General features: G+C 32.0%; 2 protein-coding genes across 3 annotated transcripts in view; one reads left to right on the top strand and one right to left on the bottom strand.

The window, feature by feature from the left end:
- LOC101502969 (internal alternative NAD(P)H-ubiquinone oxidoreductase A2, mitochondrial-like) overlaps window positions 1–2621 on the bottom strand; it is a 4617-nt gene extending 1996 nt beyond the window's left edge. Inside the window, exons 1-3 of one of the 2 annotated variants that reach the window (XM_004497885.4) lie at window positions 2418–2621; window positions 712–1358; window positions 61–274 (exon numbers count right to left, since the gene is read on the bottom strand). In XM_004497885.4, coding sequence (XP_004497942.1) covers window positions 61–274; window positions 712–1308 — 811 coding nt within the window. In that variant the 5' untranslated portion in view covers window positions 1309–1358; window positions 2418–2621. Of the gene's footprint in view, window positions 1–60; window positions 275–711; window positions 1359–1446; window positions 2359–2417 lie in introns of those variants that run through there. The other variant, XM_073367027.1, reaches the window with a different exon arrangement.
- Window positions 2622–5144: 2523 nt separating this feature from the next.
- Window positions 5145–10003, top strand: LOC101502655 (OVARIAN TUMOR DOMAIN-containing deubiquitinating enzyme 4). Its single transcript, XM_073368065.1, has 7 exons — window positions 5145–5193; window positions 5236–5314; window positions 6646–7236; window positions 7663–7784; window positions 8056–8096; window positions 9382–9480; window positions 9594–10003. Exons 3-7 carry the CDS (start codon window positions 6657–6659, stop codon window positions 9763–9765), a joined length of 1014 nt encoding a protein of 337 aa, XP_073224166.1. The 5' UTR covers window positions 5145–5193; window positions 5236–5314; window positions 6646–6656; the 3' UTR covers window positions 9766–10003.
- Window positions 10004–21608: the final 11605 nt, after the last annotated feature.

Below are 21608 nucleotides of genomic sequence, written 5' to 3'. Positions count from 1 at the left end.
TCAGATAAAAGGATAAAAATGAATTAGAATTATAAAATAGTATGGATATGAAACACCAACCTGGATTTTCAGAAAGCATCAGATTAAGGAGAAGCCTCTTTCTAATTTCTTGAGCATGATTCACTTCACGAAGAAAAAAAGCATGTTCCTTTACTCCCTTGATACCAAAAGTTAAAGGTTCAGCTCCAGCTGCAATTACAAGCTTGTCATATGCAACTTTAAATTGGTAAGGCTCTCTAGACAGTCCACCATTGGGAACTACCTCACAGTAAACCTGTTGAAATAGAGTAAAATTGACCAAGTCACTAAGCATTTCACTAGAAAAACATTGTACAGACACAAATTCATTAGTCTATCAATATTTCACTTTCCGATGTGCTAAAATTGATTACAGAGGCTTAGAATTAATTTAAACATGTTTTGACGTGCTCGAATAGAATTGATTTTTTCTTCAATTTTGTTGCTTTTGCCTCTAGAATTTATTTTTACCCACACATTTATTGTTCAAGTAACTTTAACATAAGTGTATTGTAAACATAAATCACTTTACATTCAATTGAGTTTTAACCAAAATCAATGTCACAAAATATATTCATTCAAAGTCATTTTTTTTCATTGCAAAACTAAACACAATGTAACAATATAGTTTTTCTAATGTCAAACTTCAAAGCATGTAATAAAAAGAAAAGAAGGGTAATTAATTTTACTAACTTCATGTTTGTTTGTGTCAATGCCAGTGCAAGAAGCTAGAAAGAAATAGGAGTTAGGATCCTTTGCTACTGCATCTTGTATTCTTCCAACAGGCTCAGCAACAGACCTGAATTCAAGTGTACCAACACATGTTGAAGCCAACAAAGGAGTGAAAACCATATGATTCCTTGGCGATATACACACAACATCATAAATCTTTGTATCTAGTCCTTTAAGGAACCTACAAGCAGCCCAACCAGTACCAAGAACAACCACTCGAGGCTTTTCACCTGGCTTCGTTGCCTCTAGTCCTGCATATCTTATCTGATCATCTTCTAACTCTGACTCAGATTCCTCTTCAACTCTTTGTGCGTTAGCAGAAGCATGCTGATTGTATGGAGTTCCTGCTATCCCCCTCATTGAAAAATTCATGTAGTTCTGTTCCTTACTTCGCGAAATTTGCGAAAAGTTTCCATCTAGTTTGGAATCTAAATTGGAAAGTAAGGAGCATTTGGTTGTATATGTTCTCTCATTGAACATATTGTTTTCGTGGGCATAACTTCTAAAAGCACCCCCTGATTTTCTCAGATTGCTCCTAGCAATCCTTGCCAATGCCATTGTTAGAGAATCAGTTCTCGAGGCAATGGTTTATACACTTTCTAAGATTTCTGAAAAGATCAAAATTCAAAAGTATTAGTAGTGCTTCCAAATAATGAGATTTATTTACAAGAAATAACAAACATATACTATATATACAAAGTGGTTTGCAAATTGGTTGGTTCAGAACACAATTGAAGTTTGAAGGAAGCAAGGAAATCAAATTGGTTATGACAAGTTGAGGATCACCATTTCCAAGAATATGGGACATGATAAAACAAAAGGTAATATAGCTTTGATCATCAGTTATTGGCAGTTACAAAGAATGAGTACTTCCAAAGTATAGAAACTCTAAACATGGTAACTGATTCTACAATATTCGATACACATAACTGGCATAATGTGTTTGACACACGTTTGAAATACGTTCACTTTTAAGGGGAAAATAACTCTTAAAAACATGTTTGTCACAAATACCTTAATTTGAAAATTTTAGACCTTGTTTCCTTTCTGAAGACTTTTTTTTTTTTTTATCATTTTAATTTGTTAATAAGATGTTAAATGAACCATTTTAATGAAGAGAATGAAAACTAGTTAGTAATGATGCATTTGTAAAAATAATTAAAACAATTAAAGTCACATATGTAAACAAATGTTCACTTAAAAAAGCTCTTTTTTTGGTGAAAACTTCAAAAAGCTCTTTTATTTCCTTGTTAGCATATAAGTTTAATACAAATTTAAAAAAAATACAAAATATTTTCAAAAACCGTCGTTATAAACCAGAAAATTGTGGTTTTCACTTGTGCACAGATGTCAAAAAACCATGGAATTAATGGAAACTCTTCATCTCAGATATAAAATCAGCCTATGAAAATACACTACGAAATAAAATATGTTGAGAGTTGAGACGAGTACAACTTTAATTCGAGAAAAAGATCACAGAAATTAAGAGCAGCTTATTTAGCTAATCAGTACAATTCACGTATGAAGAAAAACAAATAAATATTTGCATATATATAGATTTTCAAGGAAACCAAGACAGCAATAGTATAACATATGAATAGCGCTAAATATGAATGACATTATGTTATTGTTATTGTTATTGTTATAGTTAAGAAGAGAAACTTAACCTATATTTTGTTTTCAGTTGAAGGATTGGAGAATATTTTCGCGCTTTGTTGCTTGGTAAACCAATATTTGGTATACTAGTATTTATTAGGTCGTAATAAGGGTTAAATGTGGTATGCGGTGGCTGCACCTACTGTTTAAGTCACCATTGCTTAGATGCATATTATTATTATTACACTGCGCGGACTTGAGACCCAAGAAATTAGGGTGTTCTAGAAGCTGCCTTATTTGCCCCTTGATTCTTTCCAAAAATATAATGTAAGTATATATATATATATATATATATATATATATATATGTATATATATATATATATATGAATTGTGTGTTAGAAAAAGTAATTAATTTATAAATTAATTAATTAATATTTACTGTTCTGTAAGTTAATTGTCCTGTGTTTTAGGAAAGAGATGTGCGCGTTTTAGAGGAAGTGAAACGGTACATTTCTCTGGATACAAAGACTTTGGGTCATTCCAATTTTGACTAAAGCAAGGAAACTTCCATTCTTTTTAGCACGTCAATTGGCTGCAGGCAGGAAGCAAATAATGTGGTCAAAGGAGGTGCAATAGAAAATTTGGTGGGGTGGGGACGCGTTTTTACAATTCATATCTCTCGATTCTTCCACCCCAAGGGTCAATTTGAAAATGACTTCTTTGCTGAATTTTATGTTTAGTAATTGTCAACCTCCTCCCAAAATACTGGGAATTCTCCCATAAAATTCCAAATTTAAGAAATAAAAAATTTTAGAATTTTTAAAACTTTCAAATAATTTAAAACTTTTAAAATAAGGAAATTTTAAAATTTTTCAAATTTTCAAAATATAATCTTTATTTGAAAAACTTTTAGATTTGAAAACTTTCGAAACTTTTTTCATATTTGAAAACTTTCTAAATTTTTTGAAATATAATTTTTAGTTCATTTCTAAACTATCAATTTTAAAACTTATTATAAATAATTAAAAGGGTAAAATTGTATTTTCATGTGTCTTGAGGTGTGACAAGTTTATGTGTGGGGGTTTAAGATAATGATATAATTTATGTCAGTTTGACGAAGTATCTTGAGAGTCACATTTATTTTTCATTTATTTTTATCAAAGTGACTTCGATCAAGTTATTCTCTCAATCGTAATCAATGGTAGTAAAGACTAAAAAGATCTTTACTTAAAAGTGTCATTGATATTTACTCGAATTGTGAACGATAATTAAGCATTAATCAACATAAACTAATGGGTATGTTTGTTTCAAAAAATTTCATGAAAAAATCCATTTTTTCAAGCCAAAAGTCGTTTTATAGAGTTTGAAGGATGTTTGTTTTAGATTTTTTAAAAATGATTTTATTAAAAAAATTATTTTTTTGCTAAAAATGAAAAGTTAAAAATAGTAGCTTATAACTTTCGTCTTTTACGATAGATGAGAGAGAAGAATGAAACACAATTAAAAAACACGAAATTTAACTCTTTAACGAAATGGAATGATGCAATTACCCTTACTTTATTTTGAAAATCCCAAATTGCCCTCCATTAATTCTTATTAAATTTTTATCCATCACTTAATATCAATTCATTAGTTGCGTTTTTTTTTCCCAATTTTTTTCTATTTGCACGACGTTGTTAGTTTTCTTATTCCAAGCAACCCTATCTAGATTTTTATCCGGTTGTTTTCTTTTCAATTTTTCGACATCGTTATTTTTTTATTGTGTTTATTTATTATTTTTTAAGAGTACTCAATTACATTGATCAAATTTTAAAATGTGTTTACGAAATTGTTATTGTAATTTAAAAAAAAAATCATTTTTACAAACTATATACAAATAAATTAAAAAAATTAAATTATTTTTACAATAATAAATGGGAATTAATTTTTTTTAATTTCTAAATTATTTAAAATAAAAATTATTTTTATTTAAACTCAAATAAACGCACACAATATCACATGTGGTACACTTTAACATTCACTTTTAGGAGGAGCAAATATCATCTTCTGTCTTTTCTTGTTTTGCATATATCATCTTCATCTCCATCTAGAGTTTCATTACTGTAGCTATAATTTTGAGGTGTATAAAGGCACAATTTTAGTTATAGGCATATATGTCTTAAACATTTAGACAGACTTCATATTTTTTGCCCTAAATTATTATCCATCGCAAAAAAAGAAAGAGCATTTTTCTTTGAAATAGTCATCATTTCATTAACTAATTTTTATCGAATGAAATTTTAACTTCACAACGTGAATGTAGCGTTCAAGTATGAAGAATGTCGGTACATGAAGAGTGAAAGTTTAACACTTTAATTGTTTAAGAATATCTTCAAGTTATAAATTAAATTTTGAAATTCCATAGAAAAACTAATGGATATTTAGTTTATTTGACTAAAATTAGTGAGGTTTAGTTAGTTCAACCTCAATTTGTTAGAATTTATCTTTGTTGTAATTTTCTGTTTATTTTAGTTAGTTGAACAATTTTAATTCATTTGAAATAGTTGGTTGCAAAGTTTAATTTTAATCCATGATTTTATACAAATTAAACAAAGACAAAATAATCTTTAAAAAAAATTGGAGGTGAGAGGTAAAATAGGGGATGCAGGTACAAAACCCCGTCACTCAAACTACACTGTTGTAGCCAACCCAGTGGAATAGGCCCATATTATATTACCCATTTAATTCAAGTAGCTAGAAATTTCAGGAGTGGAGGAGAGGCTTCTCTGTAACATTATTTGAAAATTCACACACTTGCTAAACTCATTTTATTATCTTCCAACTAATAATATACTATTCTTTTCTTTTTATTTTTTGTTACAAAGAGAGAGTATACTATTCTTTTCTTCAACTCCACAATATGATATAGCTGCTTTTCCCTACAACAAGACCCAATTCTGCTTCTCTTCTTTCATTTCCATCAACAGGTTTGATTCCTCTCCCTCGTTTTTTATTTTTTTCTATTTCATATTCTTATAACTAAATTGCAGCAAAATAGTCATTCACAATTTCAATTACTCTTACACATTTTTTTCAAATTCTAGTTCCTTCTTAATTCACGATAGACTCATTTTAAATGTTTGATATATCAAATCTTATCAATTATACAATGTTGTCATTTCCGAAATTTCACCTTTTTTAATTTTTGGGTTGACTACGCAATAGTCATTTGAATTGTGTATAATTACAGCTTCTTTGTTTGTGAAATTCTGCCACGAGTCATTATTGTGAAGTCTTGTTTAGAATAGATAGATAAAAGATAGAAGAATAGAGATATGCCTAGAGATTTTTCAAGAAATGCTAAACGGCGCGATTTGAAATCTAAAGTATGAGGCATTATAGTAGATCACATTAATGCATTATTTAAAGGATGAAAACATGACTACTGATAAGGCTAAGATGTATTTGAAGGTTGGAACTATGTGGCTATTTGCTGTTTATTTTTTATATAATACTACTTTCGTCTCTCAATATAAGACTCATGAGATTTTTCTTTGTCCTTTGTTATCAGACCCTTTTTAGTTTTTCAATTGCATTAATTATTTCTTTACTAATTGACTCCTAATTATGTTTTGTTTGTTGTAATCTGTAACAAATACTACAATAAAAACAATAGTTAATTCTCTCTCTTCAATGGTAAACTAGTAAAATAATTCAAATTGTCAACAAATTTAATACTACAACCAACTTTCATAATTACGATGATATAGTCAAGGGTTAACTTTCATAATTCCTGTGATATAGTCAAGGGTGTCTTATATATAAAGACATGGGAGTATTTATTGGCATATACGTCTTTCTTTTCACTAGATATATGTTCATTGGCGGGTTATACTTATTATACGTTAACGGTGCATTTTGGTGTGTGATATAGATTGAGATAAATTTTAAGGGAAGAAGATAATGGAATTCATGAGTCTGAATTCTAATACACTGTCCCCCTTTTCTTAATTTAGACTGTGTCATGGGAGTTTGAAATGTGCTTCCCTTCAGTTTGATGTGTCAGAAACATCTAAAGTTTTGAACACTCAGAATTTAGCCTTCCAGGTGTCAAGCTTGGTTGTTATATGTATCAAATCTCCTGGAACTTTGAAGATATCCTTAAATTGTGTCAAATAGATAAACTGCTATGAAATGATATTGACATTTAAATTTTTATACTGTAATATACTGGAAATCAGTGAAAAGGACATTTATATATATGAACAGCTCCAAGATAAGTGTTTTTGAATACAAAGATACTTTGGATTTGAATCAGGTGATGTAAACATGAGTATTTGCTTTCCTGTTAGTCAATCTTCAATAAGTGCTGTTGTCGTGAAAGGTCGTACTCAGCTGCTGATGAGCAGTAACATCTGCGGTCTTCAGTCCAGAGGAATATCCTGTTCATTTTCTTCTGGTTTTTACCCAGGGAAGTCGGGGAAAAATTATGTTGGTCTTTCTATTTGCACAAAACCATCTTGTTCAACTGTCATGGGCCAAACAATAAGAGGAGGTTACCTTGGATCATGCTGCTCCAAGCAAAGGGGAAGTACTCAACTCTTTAATTCTATAGTATCACGGAAGAAGCATCGTGAAATTTCATTGGCATGCCAAAGTATGAGTATGAGACTGTTGGTACCTAAACAAAAAATGCTTTCCAAAGTTAAGTGTAATGTTGGGCGAATAAATTGGCCACGCAGTTGTGCATCTGTTGGTTTTATTTTTGGATTGTTTGTGTGTAATTTAAGTTCTGAACCTGCGCATGCTGAGGCAGATTATGAAAATAGGAAAAGGAACGATGACTGCGACGAGACAAATGTTAAAGTCTCACACGGGAAGCAAGTTTACACCGACTATTCTGTAATTGGTGAGCTGCACATTTTGCTCAATGTCTTTAAATATGTGCATCTTTGGATTGGTTTATTTGAGTTTACGTATTGGCATAAACACTTGTAAGACTGTTTGGGAGAGTTTATGTAAACAACTTATGACATGTTCATATGCTGTTATTAGCTTATTTCCATAAGCTTCTCTAGGATAGTTTATAAAAGCAGTTTATAGTTTATATGAAAATAATTTAACTTTATTTTATCTTTTATTATATTGATTATAGAAATAGCTGATATATAAGCACATATATGATAGATAAACGCTTAATTAAACTATTTATCTGAGCAGAGTCGTCTATTTACATGTTTACAAATGCATTAACATGTGCAAGTTGACATAGATAAGAACCTAGGAATTTGTATGCATTTGCTGCATTGTTTATGAAACTTACTTTACTGAGCAGGAATACCTGGGGATGGAAGATGCTTGTTCCGCTCGGTTGCTCATGGGGCTAGTTTGAGGTCTGGAAAACCCCCTCCTAGTGAAAGATTTCAGAGAGAGCTAGCAGATGATTTACGGGCCAAGGTATGTTTTTAAATATCTTTTATATATCACACTTATAAGCGTAGAAACCCCCTTTCTCTTGCAGCGATGAATAAAACTAAATAGAACAGCACAAAACAGAAGAATTGAAGGCGCAGTATTAGCTACAATTCAACGTTTATATTCGCTGCTGATTGCTTTCTTACCCATTTCATATTATTCTTTCAATTCTTTCAATAACTTACAAATCAAGCTGTGTGGTCAATTGTTGCCTAGGCCCATGTTCGTGATTATTCTCTGTTTTATTTGACAGGTTGCTGATGAGTTTGTCAAAAGAAGGGAAGAAACAGAATGGTGAGTTTCCTATTGAATATCTGTAGCATTCTGGTGATTACATTTTATTTTAAAGAAGACAGATATTTTTAATCTATTTTCCACACTCATAAGTCAGAACACATGTATACACCAAAAAAACATTTGAAGAATTGAGGTACCACAATAGCCATTTCTACTTTCACTGAAAACAGTAAGAGTTCATGACCAATTTTTTTTATTGTCCGCAATAAGTCCCAATTTTATTTGCATGGTAAATATAAGTTTCTGTCGAAACAGATTCCCTACTTGGGATCCAGATTTTCTGTACCAAAAAATCATGTTTTTAACTGAAAATATGAGAAAAGTTGTCATCTTAAGTTGGTCTAGAAAGCCAACCGCTTACATCCGCTTCTTATTTTCAAGGAACATTTTTTAAATGAAAAATTTCGTTCAATTTAATCCTGAAAGGCTGAAACCCACCCCTTATACCTACTACATATTTCTGGAGAATTTGCTTTCTAACTTTTTCCAAAACAACAACTTTTACATCAGTTTTCAATTTTGCTTGCTTTTAAGACATAACTTTTATACTCTGATCGATGTATATGAAAAAAATTATGTGCTCTGTAATCCGCCGTCATATTAGTGTCAAACTGTGTTACCAAAAAAAATTAGTGTTAAACAGTCAAATACAGTTGAATTGATAAAAAATTAAATTCCAAATGTAATTTGAGATCTAAAATAAAATAAGCTAAACAAATTTTAGATATCTTACTTTATTTCCCCCATCTTCTCTCCCTCAACTTTCTCACTCTCCACCAATCTAACTTTTAACCCCATACTTCTACTAATACAAGAAGAAATCCATATCACTTTCTGGAGCAATATAATACTACCTCCGTTCCTAAATATAGAACTCCTTGATCAAATTGTGAGAATTAAGAAAATTGATAGTAGTATTAAATGTGTTAATAATTGATATTGTTTTTACAAGTTTACCCTTCAAGAGAGAGAATTAGTTAATGTTTTCATTATAATATTTATTGTCAATTGCAGAAGAAAAATGTAGATTAATTAGAAGTATGTTAGTAAAAAAATTAATTAATGTAGTTGAAAATTAAAAGAGAGTCTTTATAAAAAGGAACAAAAAATTTCTCAAGAGGGTTTTATATATAGACACTGAGGTAGTAAAACTTAAATTACAATGTCAAATTAGGCTAGTATGTCTATAAGCACGATAAATGTTACTTTGTTTACTATAAAAGGTGAAACGATTAGTGATTATTGTTTGCTAATGAACATGGTTTTCTTATGTTATCTTCAGGTTTATTGAAGGTGACTTTGATTCATATATTTCACAAATAAGGAAGCCTCATGTATGGGGAGGTGAACCCGAATTGTTCATTGCTTCACATGTTTTGCAGTAAGTACTTCTCTTCCTGTTGGGAAATTAAACTTATCTTCCTTTCATGCAGTTACGTATGTACTATACACATTTGAATGTTAATCTTATATCTGAGATTCTCTATTGTGCAGGATGCCAATCACTGTATACATGTATGATCAGGATGCTGGTGGATTGATATCAATAGCTGAGTATGGCCAAGAATACGGCAAGGAAAATCCAATTAGAGTTCTCTATCATGGGTTTGGTCATTATGATGCATTAGATATTCCTAAAAGGAAGGGCCCTAAATCACGACTCTAGCATTTCACTTTTCAAATGTTGAAGAGATTAATAGATTGCATTAAGTTTCTTTATTAATATTTATTTATAATGTGTTTGCATGTTTTATGAAACTGCAGCTGCAACTGATGTTGCAGCTGTAAAAACCGTTGGATTTATAGAGATAATTTTTCTCTCTCTAAACCAAACGATTTATATATAGGTCAAGTTTCAATACACCCAAAATGCAAGGGTATAATCAAGAGCTAATTATTATTCACTTTATTATTGCCATGTCATGCACGTGGCTGTTTATGTTGTATTTTTTGTTGGTCTGAATAAAAAGATAGCCTTTAACTTTGGGTGGACCTTAAAGGTTCAAATTCAAACTATCCACTAACTTATGTAAACCCTTTGGGTGGAATGTGGAAATGGTGGTCTCCCACCCTTACTGTCTCAGAATCCACCACCATGAAAGAGGTCACACGCCTAATGGAAGAGACACCAATCCCACAATTTTGATAAGCTTTATCATGGCGTAAGATAGCTTCCAAATTCAAAGGTAGGCGATGGTCCCCGAGAGTTGAGAGGGGATCTTGAGGGCATGAAGTCTGATTCTTTTAAATAAATAGACTTTTGGAAAGTTTCGGTTTTATCGTGGACTGAATTTGGATCCTCAACAATGAGTTTTGTGAGTGATGAGAGAGATAGAGAGAAAAATGCAGCAGAAAGTTCAATAGGGAGGAGAGTGTTGTAGAGGATCAAGATGGGTTGCAAACTAGATTTTAGGTCTTATGCGCATTCTCACTTCTATTGCAATTACTTTATCCAAAAACACACTTAAAAAAAAAGTCTTGTAAATCAATTTTGAATAACTATACTTATTTTGAATAACTATACTATTTTTCTTCGTATATGAGATGAAAATACTATTAGAAACTCACATATTTGTGAGGTGCGAGTTCGGAGCCTAGTACATAAATACTTTGTTTTGTGAACACTTAAGATTAAGTGGATTTGTAGGATACTAACACCCCTATTAAGGTAGTCTAATGAAGGTTAGTCATGTGTCAACCTGCACGATTTTATTAAATGGATGACAAAATATGTCTAATTGCATATAAATCCTTTTGTTCAAAAGTTTTGTTTATCTCCAAGAACACAAATCTTCATTTGTTCCTTTTGCTACTCTTTGCGCTTCTCTTCACTTTTTATAGCGATTTTTATTCCTAAAAATCTCAGTACCCATCTAAAAAAGAAATAAAATTCCACTTTTTTACGAGAATTAAAAATCTCAGTTCTCATCTAAAAAAGAAATGAAAGGATCCACTCTAATTTTGTGTTCTGCTGTAATGTACGGATATTGCTCTTCCCATTGAAATCCAATAACCCTTCCACTTAACAAATAAATAATAAAAGCATCGAATATGAGACTGTTAGCTTTTATATCTCCCATTTAAATTTGTACCCCCAATTTGTTAAAAACCCAGTTTTATCCTTAATAAATTCATTCACGTGAGCGGTAAAAAAAAATTACTCCAAAATCTGACCCCTCGTTGAAATTTCCAGTAAGTAATTTTTTGCAACTAAATTTCCGGTAGTTATATTTATTACCGGAAATTTGGTCAATGAAATTTCCTGTAGTTGTATTTTCAATACCGGAAATTTCAAATTTTCGGAAGCTACCGAAAATTTCAAAAATTTTGAAAAATCCGGTAGTTAGTTTTTGTTCACCGGAAATTTCGTTTTTTGAAATTTCCGGTAGTTAATTTGGAAATTTCAAAAATCCGGTAGTTATTATTATTATTTTTTTTGAATATTTTTTTTAATTTTTTTGTTATTTTTTTTTAATTTTTTTTTTTGAAATAGGGATGAAAACACACAACCAATATTTATAGATTTAACTGAAGCATTTACAACTGATCAAATTTTTGAGTCACAAGAAGTTGTCATATCATGGGCAAGAGAGATAGGTCGACAAAATCGAGTAGCCGTTATTATTACTCGATCAGACGTAGAGACTGGAAAGAGAGGAAGAAAGTCAAAATTAATTATTGGTTGTGATAGAGGTGGACAATATAAGTCAAATAAAAATGACACATGTACTTCAACTAAAAGGTGTGGATGTCGCATTTACAACTGATCAAATTTTTGAGTCACGAGAAGCTGTCATATCATGGGCAAGAGAGATAGGTCGACAAAATCGAGTAGCAGTTATCATTACTCGATCAGACGTAGAGACTGGAAAGAGAGGAAGAAAGTCAAAATTAATTATTGGTTGTGATAGAGGTGGACAATATAAGTCAAATAAAAATGACACATGTACTTCAACTAAAAGGTGTGGATGTCCGTTTAAACTTAGATCGAGACCACTGAAAAATGATGAAGGATGGATTATTAGTTTAATCTGTGAACTTCAAAACCATGAGTTAGTAGCTACTTTTGAGAATAATGCATTTATGGGACGCTTAACAGAAGAAGATAAGAAACATGTTGACGAGTTGACAAAATATCACGTTGCACCGAGACACATCTTGTCATATTTGAGAGATCGAGATACGAAGAATGTGACTAGTATCTATCAAATTTACAAGCGACAAAGTACATACAAGAAGAATTTGATGGGACCTAGAACTGATATGCAACATTTGTTGAAGTTACTTGAAGCTGAGAAATATACTTGTTGGAGTAGGACTCATGAGGACTCCAACGTTGTGAGGGATATGTTTTGGACGCACCCAGATTCCATAACTTTGCTGAACATGTTCCCTCTTGTATTGATCATGGATAGCACCTACAAAACCAACAAGTATAGGTTACCGTTGTTTGAAATTGTTGGTGTAACTTCAACTGGGTTGACATTTAATGTTGCATTTGCTTATATGGATTCTGAACGTCATGACAACTTTTGGTGGGCATTGGAGAAGTTAAAAGAGTTATTTGTTTCAAACACGTCATTTCCTCAGGTGATTGTGACTGACAGAGAACTTGCTTTAATGAATGCAATTAAAGTTGTATTTCCATCTTCAACAAATTTACTTTGCCAACTTCATATTAACAAAAATTTTGGAGCCAAATGCAAACAATATATATTAAAGAAAGACTTGTGGAGGAAAATTGTTTATTGTTCTGAAGAGAAGGAGTACGAGGAACTTTTGCAAATATTTGAGCAAGCATGTGTCGATAATATTATTTGATTTGACTACGTCAGAGGCACATGGTTGAATCCTCATAAGGAAAGATTTGTTGAAGCATGAACCAATCGAGTATTGCATCTAGGAAATACTACGACTAATAGGTATGTCATTAAAATTTCACATTTTGTATGATATATGATATATGATTTATGCATGATATATGATCATTACTTCACATTTTGTATTTTTTTTGTTTAAATATTAGGGTTGAGTCTGCTCATTGGTCATTGAAGAGATTTTTGGAACACAGTAAAGGAGATTTTTGTAAGGCATGGAATGGTATGAATGACATGTTGAAGTTTCAAATTATTAAGATCAAAGGTTCATTTGAGATAAGTAAAGGTCGCAAAGAGCATATACACAACAATCCATTCTTTGAGAAATTGACTTGGGTGGTATCCAAGAAAGCCTTAGGTGATATTGTTGAAGAATACAAGAGAGTCAGTTATGTCGGTAACGACAAAGATGTGTGTTGTTGTATACTTAGAAAGACTCATGGATTACCTTGTGCATGTGAGTTAGCAGGATACAAGATGAAAGGTGTTCCAATCCCATTAGATGCTGTTCATATACATTGGAGGAAATTAACCTTGAATAGTGATCAAGAGAATGACCAGTTGACAAATGATTCAGAGTTGGACATTACATCGGAGATGGATATAATTTGGAAAAAATGGAAAACACTTAATATTGCTGGAAGAAGGGCTTTAAAGAGCAAGTTGCGTGAAATAGCATATCCGGAGACAACATCAATGTGTGCACCAGTGGATAAAATCAAAACAAAAGGTGGTGTTAAGAAAAAAGGCAATAAGCCGAAGGGATATGACGTATATCGCGACCCATCATACTTTGAGCATGTTGATACTCAAGTCTCCCAGCAGGTATCCAAACAAGTCTCCCATCAAGCATCCAAACAAGTCTCCCACCAGGTTAAAAAATATTTCCACGAGTTTCCTTCTTTAATTCATCCATATATTGAAGACATAGTTAATGTTAAAGCAGATGGAAACTGTGGATATCGTGCTATTGCTGCTTTACTTGGTTATGGTGAAGAATACTGGAGCATTATACGTCGGCAGTTGTATACAGAGATTAAGTCCAAACCTGATTTATATGCTGCATTATTCAAGGAACGTTTGCAAGAAGTGACAGAGTCTTTACTTGTAACTGAGTTTTGGAAAACCAAGCTAACGAGAAGTGGATGACCATTCCTGATATGGGTTACGTGATAGCAACAAAATATAATCTCGTTCTTGTTACATTAGCAAAAAAATTTTGTTTGACTTTTTTCCCATTGAGGGGTGCACATAATGGAGATTTGTCACGTGATCGTGTTATCAGCATTGGTTTTGTTAACGAAAATCATTGGGTTCAAGTTAAATTGAAATCTGCATGTCCGTTACCTCCACTTGCATGGCATTGGAAGAAGCATCGTAGCGAGGAGTCTACATCATGGGCTATCGCTTATGCAGGACGTCTACAACATTGGGGTTCTTTAGATTTAGAAAATAATTCAGATTATATTCTTTGGCAGGTGATTGACACTTTTGAGTTGTATGTTGTTTTAAATGATATGATTGACACTTTAAATGTTGTATTCAATTTAGATGATTGCCACTTTTAATTTGTATGTTGCTTTAAATGATAGGATTGTCACTTTAAATGTTGTATTCAATTTAGATGATTGCCACTTTTAATTTGTATGTTGCTTTAAATGATAGGATTGTCACTTTAAATGTTGTATTCAATTTAGATGATTGCCACTTTTAATTTGTATGTTGCTTTAAATGATAGGATTGTCACTTTAAATGTTGTTGGAAATTTAGTCGCGAATAATAACTCTGAATAATAAATAAGTCGCTAATAATAACTTTGAATAATAAATAAGTCGCTAAAAATAACTCTGAATAATAAATAAGCCGCTAAAAATAACTCTGAATAATAAATAAGTCGCTAATAATAACTCCGAATAATAAATAAGTCGCTAATAATAACTCTGAATAATAAATAAGTCGCTAATAATAACTCTGAATAATAAATAACTAACTAAATAAGTCTGAATAAGTCGCTATCACAATAAGTCTGAATAACAAATAACCCACGAATAATAAAATAAGTCTGAATAATACAACTATAATACTACTGATATCTCCTCATCTAGAAATGTGTAAAGCTCTCTCTAATAAGACACGCATTTGATCTTCAAGACCACCCATATGCAAATCTAAACTCTGCTGTATAAGACCACCAACTGCGTGACACCGTGTACACCTAGTATCGGGACCAACATCATGACTAGGACCAGCATCAGGACCAGGACCACGACCAACATCAACATCATAACTAGGACCAGCATATGCAGCAACATAAGGGATCATCCGAGGATGATATATCCTATAATACCACTGGATGTATCCCTCAACACACCCATGTGGATATGCAACTGGGTGCAATTTAGCTCGAAGTGATCGTACAAAATTCCGGTACATACTCCATTCAACGTCGACATCACGTGCAACAAGCATTGGTGGTGTAGGAGGAATGTGTTGAGTATACCCAAACTGTCGTATGCACCTCTCGGGTAAATACGGAACCATCGTGAAACACCAACGAATGTATCCTGTAAATAATGACATAGACTGAAATCGTGCCACAACGTTCTCATCGTAATTCGGTGCCCAGATAATATCAGTATCCCTCAAAGCATCCAACTTTGCCCTGTAATATGAAACATTCCCAGATGTTTGTTTTGCAGTCCAACGAAACATCCGCGACATTGAGGAAATATGTTCATCCATATCCCGTTTACAAATATCAGGAAAATGTTCATAAATCCAAGTCTGTAAATAATTGAAATGTAGTAAAATTATTAAGGTGATGAAATAATTAAAAAAATAATGATAAGTATAATAAATATAATAGTACCTGAAATAAAGACAAATATCCTCCAATCTGTTTGGTTGCAGGCAATGTACTATCTCTAAGATAGTCATATAACACAACAAGTGCAGCCGGTCCCCATGCCCATTTACCACAACTATCAAGATCTTGAAACAGAAAGAGATATTTTGCAGATACAAGTGTAAAACTTTTATCAACAAGAATGGTACACCCTACCAAATGAAGTAGACATGCCCTAGCTGCACAGTCATATCTTCGTTCATGAAGTTTCTTAAAAAATACCTCTTTCAACCACTCAAAACTATACGAGGCCCCTCTATTGGTCCTAGTCTCAGTGACAGCTTCATCATATGCAACTCCCAACAACTCAACATCAGCAACAATTGCCAAATCTTCATTGACATTTGCGGGAGGTGTGAAAAACTCTCCAGTACACGGGATGCTCAAAAGACCCCTGACGTCGTCAAGAGTAATAGTCATTTCACCGAATGGCAGGTGAAATGAACTAGTCTCTGCGTGCCATCTCTCAGCAAAAGCAGATATCATGTTACCATCAATCATATGCAAACTACATCTTCTCAGAGGACGTAATCCAGATATATTAATCCAATGATCTATTTGAGCAGGTAAATGATATCTAATATCAATAAATTTGTCTTGCTTTTTGCCATTGGAAACAACTTTCAAGGCACGTCTTTCCTGTTTAATTAAAAATAACACAATTAAAAATATATTATAATCTTATACTACAAATAAATTATAATGTGTAATAAAATAACCTATACTACAAATATATTATAATATGTAATAAAATAAATTATTTACTAACCTGTCCATTCCACACATTAATTGCAATATGATGCTCATAATCTGTAAGGACAGAAAGTCATATCTTCGTTCATGAAGTTTCTTAAAAATACCTCTTTCAACCACTCAAAACTATACGAGGCCCCTCTATTGGTCCTAGTCTCAGTGACAGCTTCATCATATGCAACTCCCAACAACTCAACATCAGCAACAATTGCCAAATCTTCATTGACATTTGCGGGAGGTGTGAAAAACTCTCCAGTACACGGGATGCTCAAAAGACCCCTGACGTCGTCAAGAGTAATAGTCATTTCACCGAATGGCAGGTGAAATGAACTAGTCTCTGCGTGCCATCTCTCAGCAAAAGCAGATATCATATTACCATCAATCATATGCAAACTACATCTTCTCAGAGGACGTAATCCAGATATATTAATCCAATGATCTATTTGAGCAGGTAAATGATATCTAATATCAATAAATTTGTCTTGCTTTTTGCCATTGGAAACAACTTTCAAGGCACTCAAGGCACGTCTATCCTGTTTAATTAAAAATAACACAATTACAAATATATTATAATCTTATACTACAAATAAATTATAATGTGTAATAAAATAACCTATACTACAAATATATTATAATATGTAATAAAATAAATTATTTACTAACATGTCCATTCCACACATTAATTGCAATATGATGCTCATAATCTTTAAGGATAGAAAGATCATAAGGACCTCCAGGAAACATGGGTTCTTCAGGCTGGTGCTGCTGACCATGTTCATCATCAAACTGTTGCTGCTGCTGATCGTGTTCATCATCAAACACATGATCTTGCTGGGGCTGCTCATCCTGTTCTGCATAAAACATAGGGTTTTGCTGGGGCTGCTCATCTTGGGGCGCCTGCCTTTCCTCATTTCTCTTTCTCATTTTTTCAACAGCAGCTCTCCTATTTGATTGTGTAGGAGGCCGAACTCGCGAATGATCACCGTCAGTTTTTGCTCCTCTGGTCCTCACTAACAAAATTCAATAAAAAAAATTAAAAAAATTATATTAAAAAAAAAAGTTACACAGTGTACCGAAAATTTTAAAAAGGAATGAAATTTCCGGTAAACAAACCGGAAAATTGAAAAATCCGGTAGTTAAAAATGCATACCGAAAATTTCAAAAAATGAAATTTCCGGTAAAAACTTTTTTTCAGCAAAACTTACTTTTCCGGATTTTTCAAGTGTGGGGGTACAACTGTTTTGATTTTTTCTTATTTTGACTTTTACTGATTTTTTTAAGGTTATTTTGGGTATTTCACTCAAAAAACATTAAATGGGGGGGATATGTGGGGAGGTAAACAAAAAAAATGATGTGGGGGGGGGGGGGGGGGAGTACAAAAGCTAACAGTCCTAATATGATTAATGTTAATAGAGTCAAAGACGATTAGGTATAAAAATAAAAGTGAGTATAGCAGCAAGGCTGTTGAAGATGTAGAGACTAAAAGGCGAATTTAATTGAGGTTTTTAACCGTTTATAATAGTATTTTAGTAAAATTATTAAATTTGTTATGAAAATTAAATTTTTAGACACTTTAAAATAAAAAATAATTTACTAAATTAATATATAATATGATTTATTATGAAAATATTAATTTTAGATTTAAAAATATTAGAATATGAAGTATTTTTTATTAATAACAATTTCTTTTAGATGTCTTTTTATTAATTAAAAGTTTATTCATTTTAGTTTAGGGTTGCATAGGAGAATAAGAGATTTTGTAGAGCGGAGAACATGGGAGAGAAGTTTGTGTTGGCCGTAACAACCCATCTCACTACCTTATAAAATATTTACAAGGTTAAGATAATAATTAGACCCCTAATTTTGATATTAAGTGAAAACAATTAATTACTAGTAATGTTTAAATTATATTGTTTTTTAGAATTAGGGTAGAAGAGTGGTACGTAGTATTATCAAGGGCAAGTGTTAAAAGATCTGCAAGTGTTAAAGGATCTGTGTATACTGTAAGATCCGTAGAAAATAAATTCTTAATTAAGTATATTTAGTTATACTTTGTAATTAAAACGTGTCGTTGAATATATTAGTTTCTTTTATTTATGAATAAAAGTACAAAAATTATATTTTCACGACTGAAATATTTTTATTTAGTCCACGTGTAAAAAAAAGTCAAAAATCTGACAATGAGATTTCTCAATGTTTAAAATCAACAAATAGTTTTGCCGCTTTCAAATTTTAAAATATATTTGATTTCGATGAAATTTTTTATTCAAGTTATTGGGTGATTTGATACTTGAATTATTCATGAGTAGTATTTATTTTGAGCGAATAATATTAAATTTGATTATTTTAATAATCAAATTATTTATGTCGTAATAATAATTAATGTTAAATACTTTACGAGTTAACTTATAATTTGATTTATCTGTGAGTCAAGTTGCATCGGATACATATTTTGTAGAGAAAGTTAGTATTTTACATAAAGTGAATTTTAAATTTTACTAGAGATAAATATTTTAAAAGAGAAGTAGTAAATATTATGTGGATCTAACCTCACTCCTTCTTTAATTTGTGGCTATAGTTAATTAAGATTTCTAATTAAAAAATAAACAAAAAACAAAATCATTTCCCCCTCTTTTTAGTTCACGTGTGCCCCTCTCCCTTACTTCTTCTTCTTCTTTTATTTTATTATTTTGAATACACAAACAAACAACACAAGGGTGCTGGTGTTTTAAATAATGAACACAAACCTTCATGTTCCTCCTTAATCCAACCTTTAATTGAAGAAAATTTTGAAAGACAAATTGTTCTTCTCTACTAGAAGATGCTTGTGAGCTGTTTTGTGAAGTTACAAGAAAATTGAGAGGTGTTGTTGGAATCGTCAGATAGGTTATGTTGGTGTAGCGTAAGTTGTCTATGTAATAAAGCACTGTCGAGGTAAGGACACTTTCTAACTATATTATATATGCTTGAATGTAGAGTATGTCTATATACATATTCTTTGTGCTAATTGTGAATATGTGTGCACACAATTGTGCATGTATTTGATGTGATTATGTATTCATAACTGATAACATATGTGCTATGAATTTTATTGAGGAGAATATGCCATGAGTATGCTCTGTGATAAGTTATGCTCTGAGAATATGCTATGTGGTAACATATGTGCTAATTTTGTTGTTGGAATCATCAGATAGGTTATGCTGGTGTAGCGTAAGTTGTCTATGTAATAAAGCATTGTCGACGTAAGGACACTTTCTAACTATATTATATAGTCTTGAATGTAGAGTGTGTCTATATACATATTATTTGTGCTAATTGTGAATAAGTGTGCACAAAATTGTGCATGCATTTGATGTGATTATGTATTCATAACTGATAGCATATGTGCTATGAATTTTATTGAGGAGAATATGCCATGAGTATGCTTTGTGATAAGTATTAAAAATTATTAGTGTTTAATGAACATTAAAATGAGAGTATTTTAATAGCTACATTTACATAATGATTGATGTGAAAGAGTTAGAGTATACTCACGCATTTCATAGTTACTGGTGGTCGTGATGGGCCATAGTGTTAGTAGTGACCATGATGGACCATTTGGTGGTTTCATGAGTTGATTGGTCCACCTTATCCTTACGGGGATTTTGGAGTCGTGGAGGTCTGTGGTAGACTGCACTCTAGCAAATCGTGTTAACCCGTGATAGGTGGCACCTTGGTGATTAGTATTAGTTTGTGAGGGGCGATACATTTATAATTTACACCTCTCGAGGAGGGTGTGGATATTTTGGAATCATGTGCACTAACATATAAGCATTGCATTGAAGCGCTTTGTCACACGAGTCATGTTTGTTATATGATAATATTTATATGCATGCTTGTTTATCAACTGATGTCATGTCGTGTTATGCTTTCGTGCTTTGTATTTTCGTATATATGTTGTTTTTAGATCGTGACCATCTACTATTACTGTGGACCGGGCTTACGCCCCAAGTTCTTAGAGTTTTGAGTCGTGCAAGAATTGCAACAATGTCGAAGACATGATAGAGCGATGATTTTGGATTGACAATCAGAAGCAGTGAGGCTTGATGCCACCTGTGGACCCTTAGTATCTAGTTATCCTCAATTAGAGTTCAAGATTAGCTTAGGATTTTGATTAAGGGTTTTATTTATTCTCACTTCCTAATTGCAATGTTGTTGTTGCAATGAAATGTATGTATCTGAAATAATTGTGACATTTTTTGGGTCAATGTGAATTGTTTGGTTGTAATTAGGTTATTTGTGTCGAAACCTTTTTATATAATACAACAATGATTCTAATCTTCATTTTTGGAAAAGAATTTTACAACTAAATATTTTACTCTGATTTAAATTAAAGAACGATTATGAATATTTTAACCTAAAATATTTAGTTGTCTTGTTTTTTTTTAAAAATTTACACTCTCACTGTTCAAAATTGGGGTGTTACATGTACTATTGTTTTCATTTCCCTTTCTTTTTTCCTTTTGCTTACACGTCACACACAACCCATACACTCATTCATATTTCCTCTTCTTCCTTCACCACCAACCCAACTCTTTCATTCTCTCCTACCACACGTTTCCCCTTTTTTCATACGCGTTCTTTTCTTCTTTCCTAAAAATAGAGGAACCAAAAGCTCCATCATCTTCAACCCCTTGCATGTCCTAGATCAAGACACTAAAATATCAAACCTTCAATACTAATAATTATTCTCTTATTTTGTTACTGATTATCATCATCCACCTCCCTCTCCTTTTCCCTACCTCGCGAAACTTCCTTCCATGACAGCAAGCTTCAGAGTTTCTTTCTCTTCAATCTGACCTCAAGCATGTTTTTCCTTCATCTTTCGTATCATCTACACCCCTAATGACTATTCATCATATACATATTTTTCATTATTTTTAGTCTTATTTATCTTTAATCATTTGTTAATTTAAGGATTTATTTGATATATTT

This window comes from Cicer arietinum, chromosome 4 (genome assembly GCF_000331145.2).
Source record: "Cicer arietinum cultivar CDC Frontier isolate Library 1 chromosome 4, Cicar.CDCFrontier_v2.0, whole genome shotgun sequence".
In the NCBI taxonomy this organism is placed as follows: domain Eukaryota; kingdom Viridiplantae; phylum Streptophyta; class Magnoliopsida; order Fabales; family Fabaceae; genus Cicer; species Cicer arietinum.
The sequence above is the reverse complement of the archived record's forward strand: the minus strand, read 5'-3'. Positions and strand labels throughout refer to the sequence as shown.

Excerpts from the sequence above, each read along its gene's own strand:
- LOC101502655 (XM_073368065.1), top strand. The coding sequence starts at position 6,657 with ATGAGTATTTGCTTTCCTGTTAGTCAATCTTCAATAAGTGCTGTTGTC. Across the intron at positions 7,237-7,662 it reads CACCGACTATTCTGTAATTG|GAATACCTGGGGATGGAAGA; the intron begins GTGAGCTGCACA and ends TTTACTGAGCAG. Across the intron at positions 7,785-8,055 it reads CAGATGATTTACGGGCCAAG|GTTGCTGATGAGTTTGTCAA; the intron begins GTATGTTTTTAA and ends TTTATTTGACAG.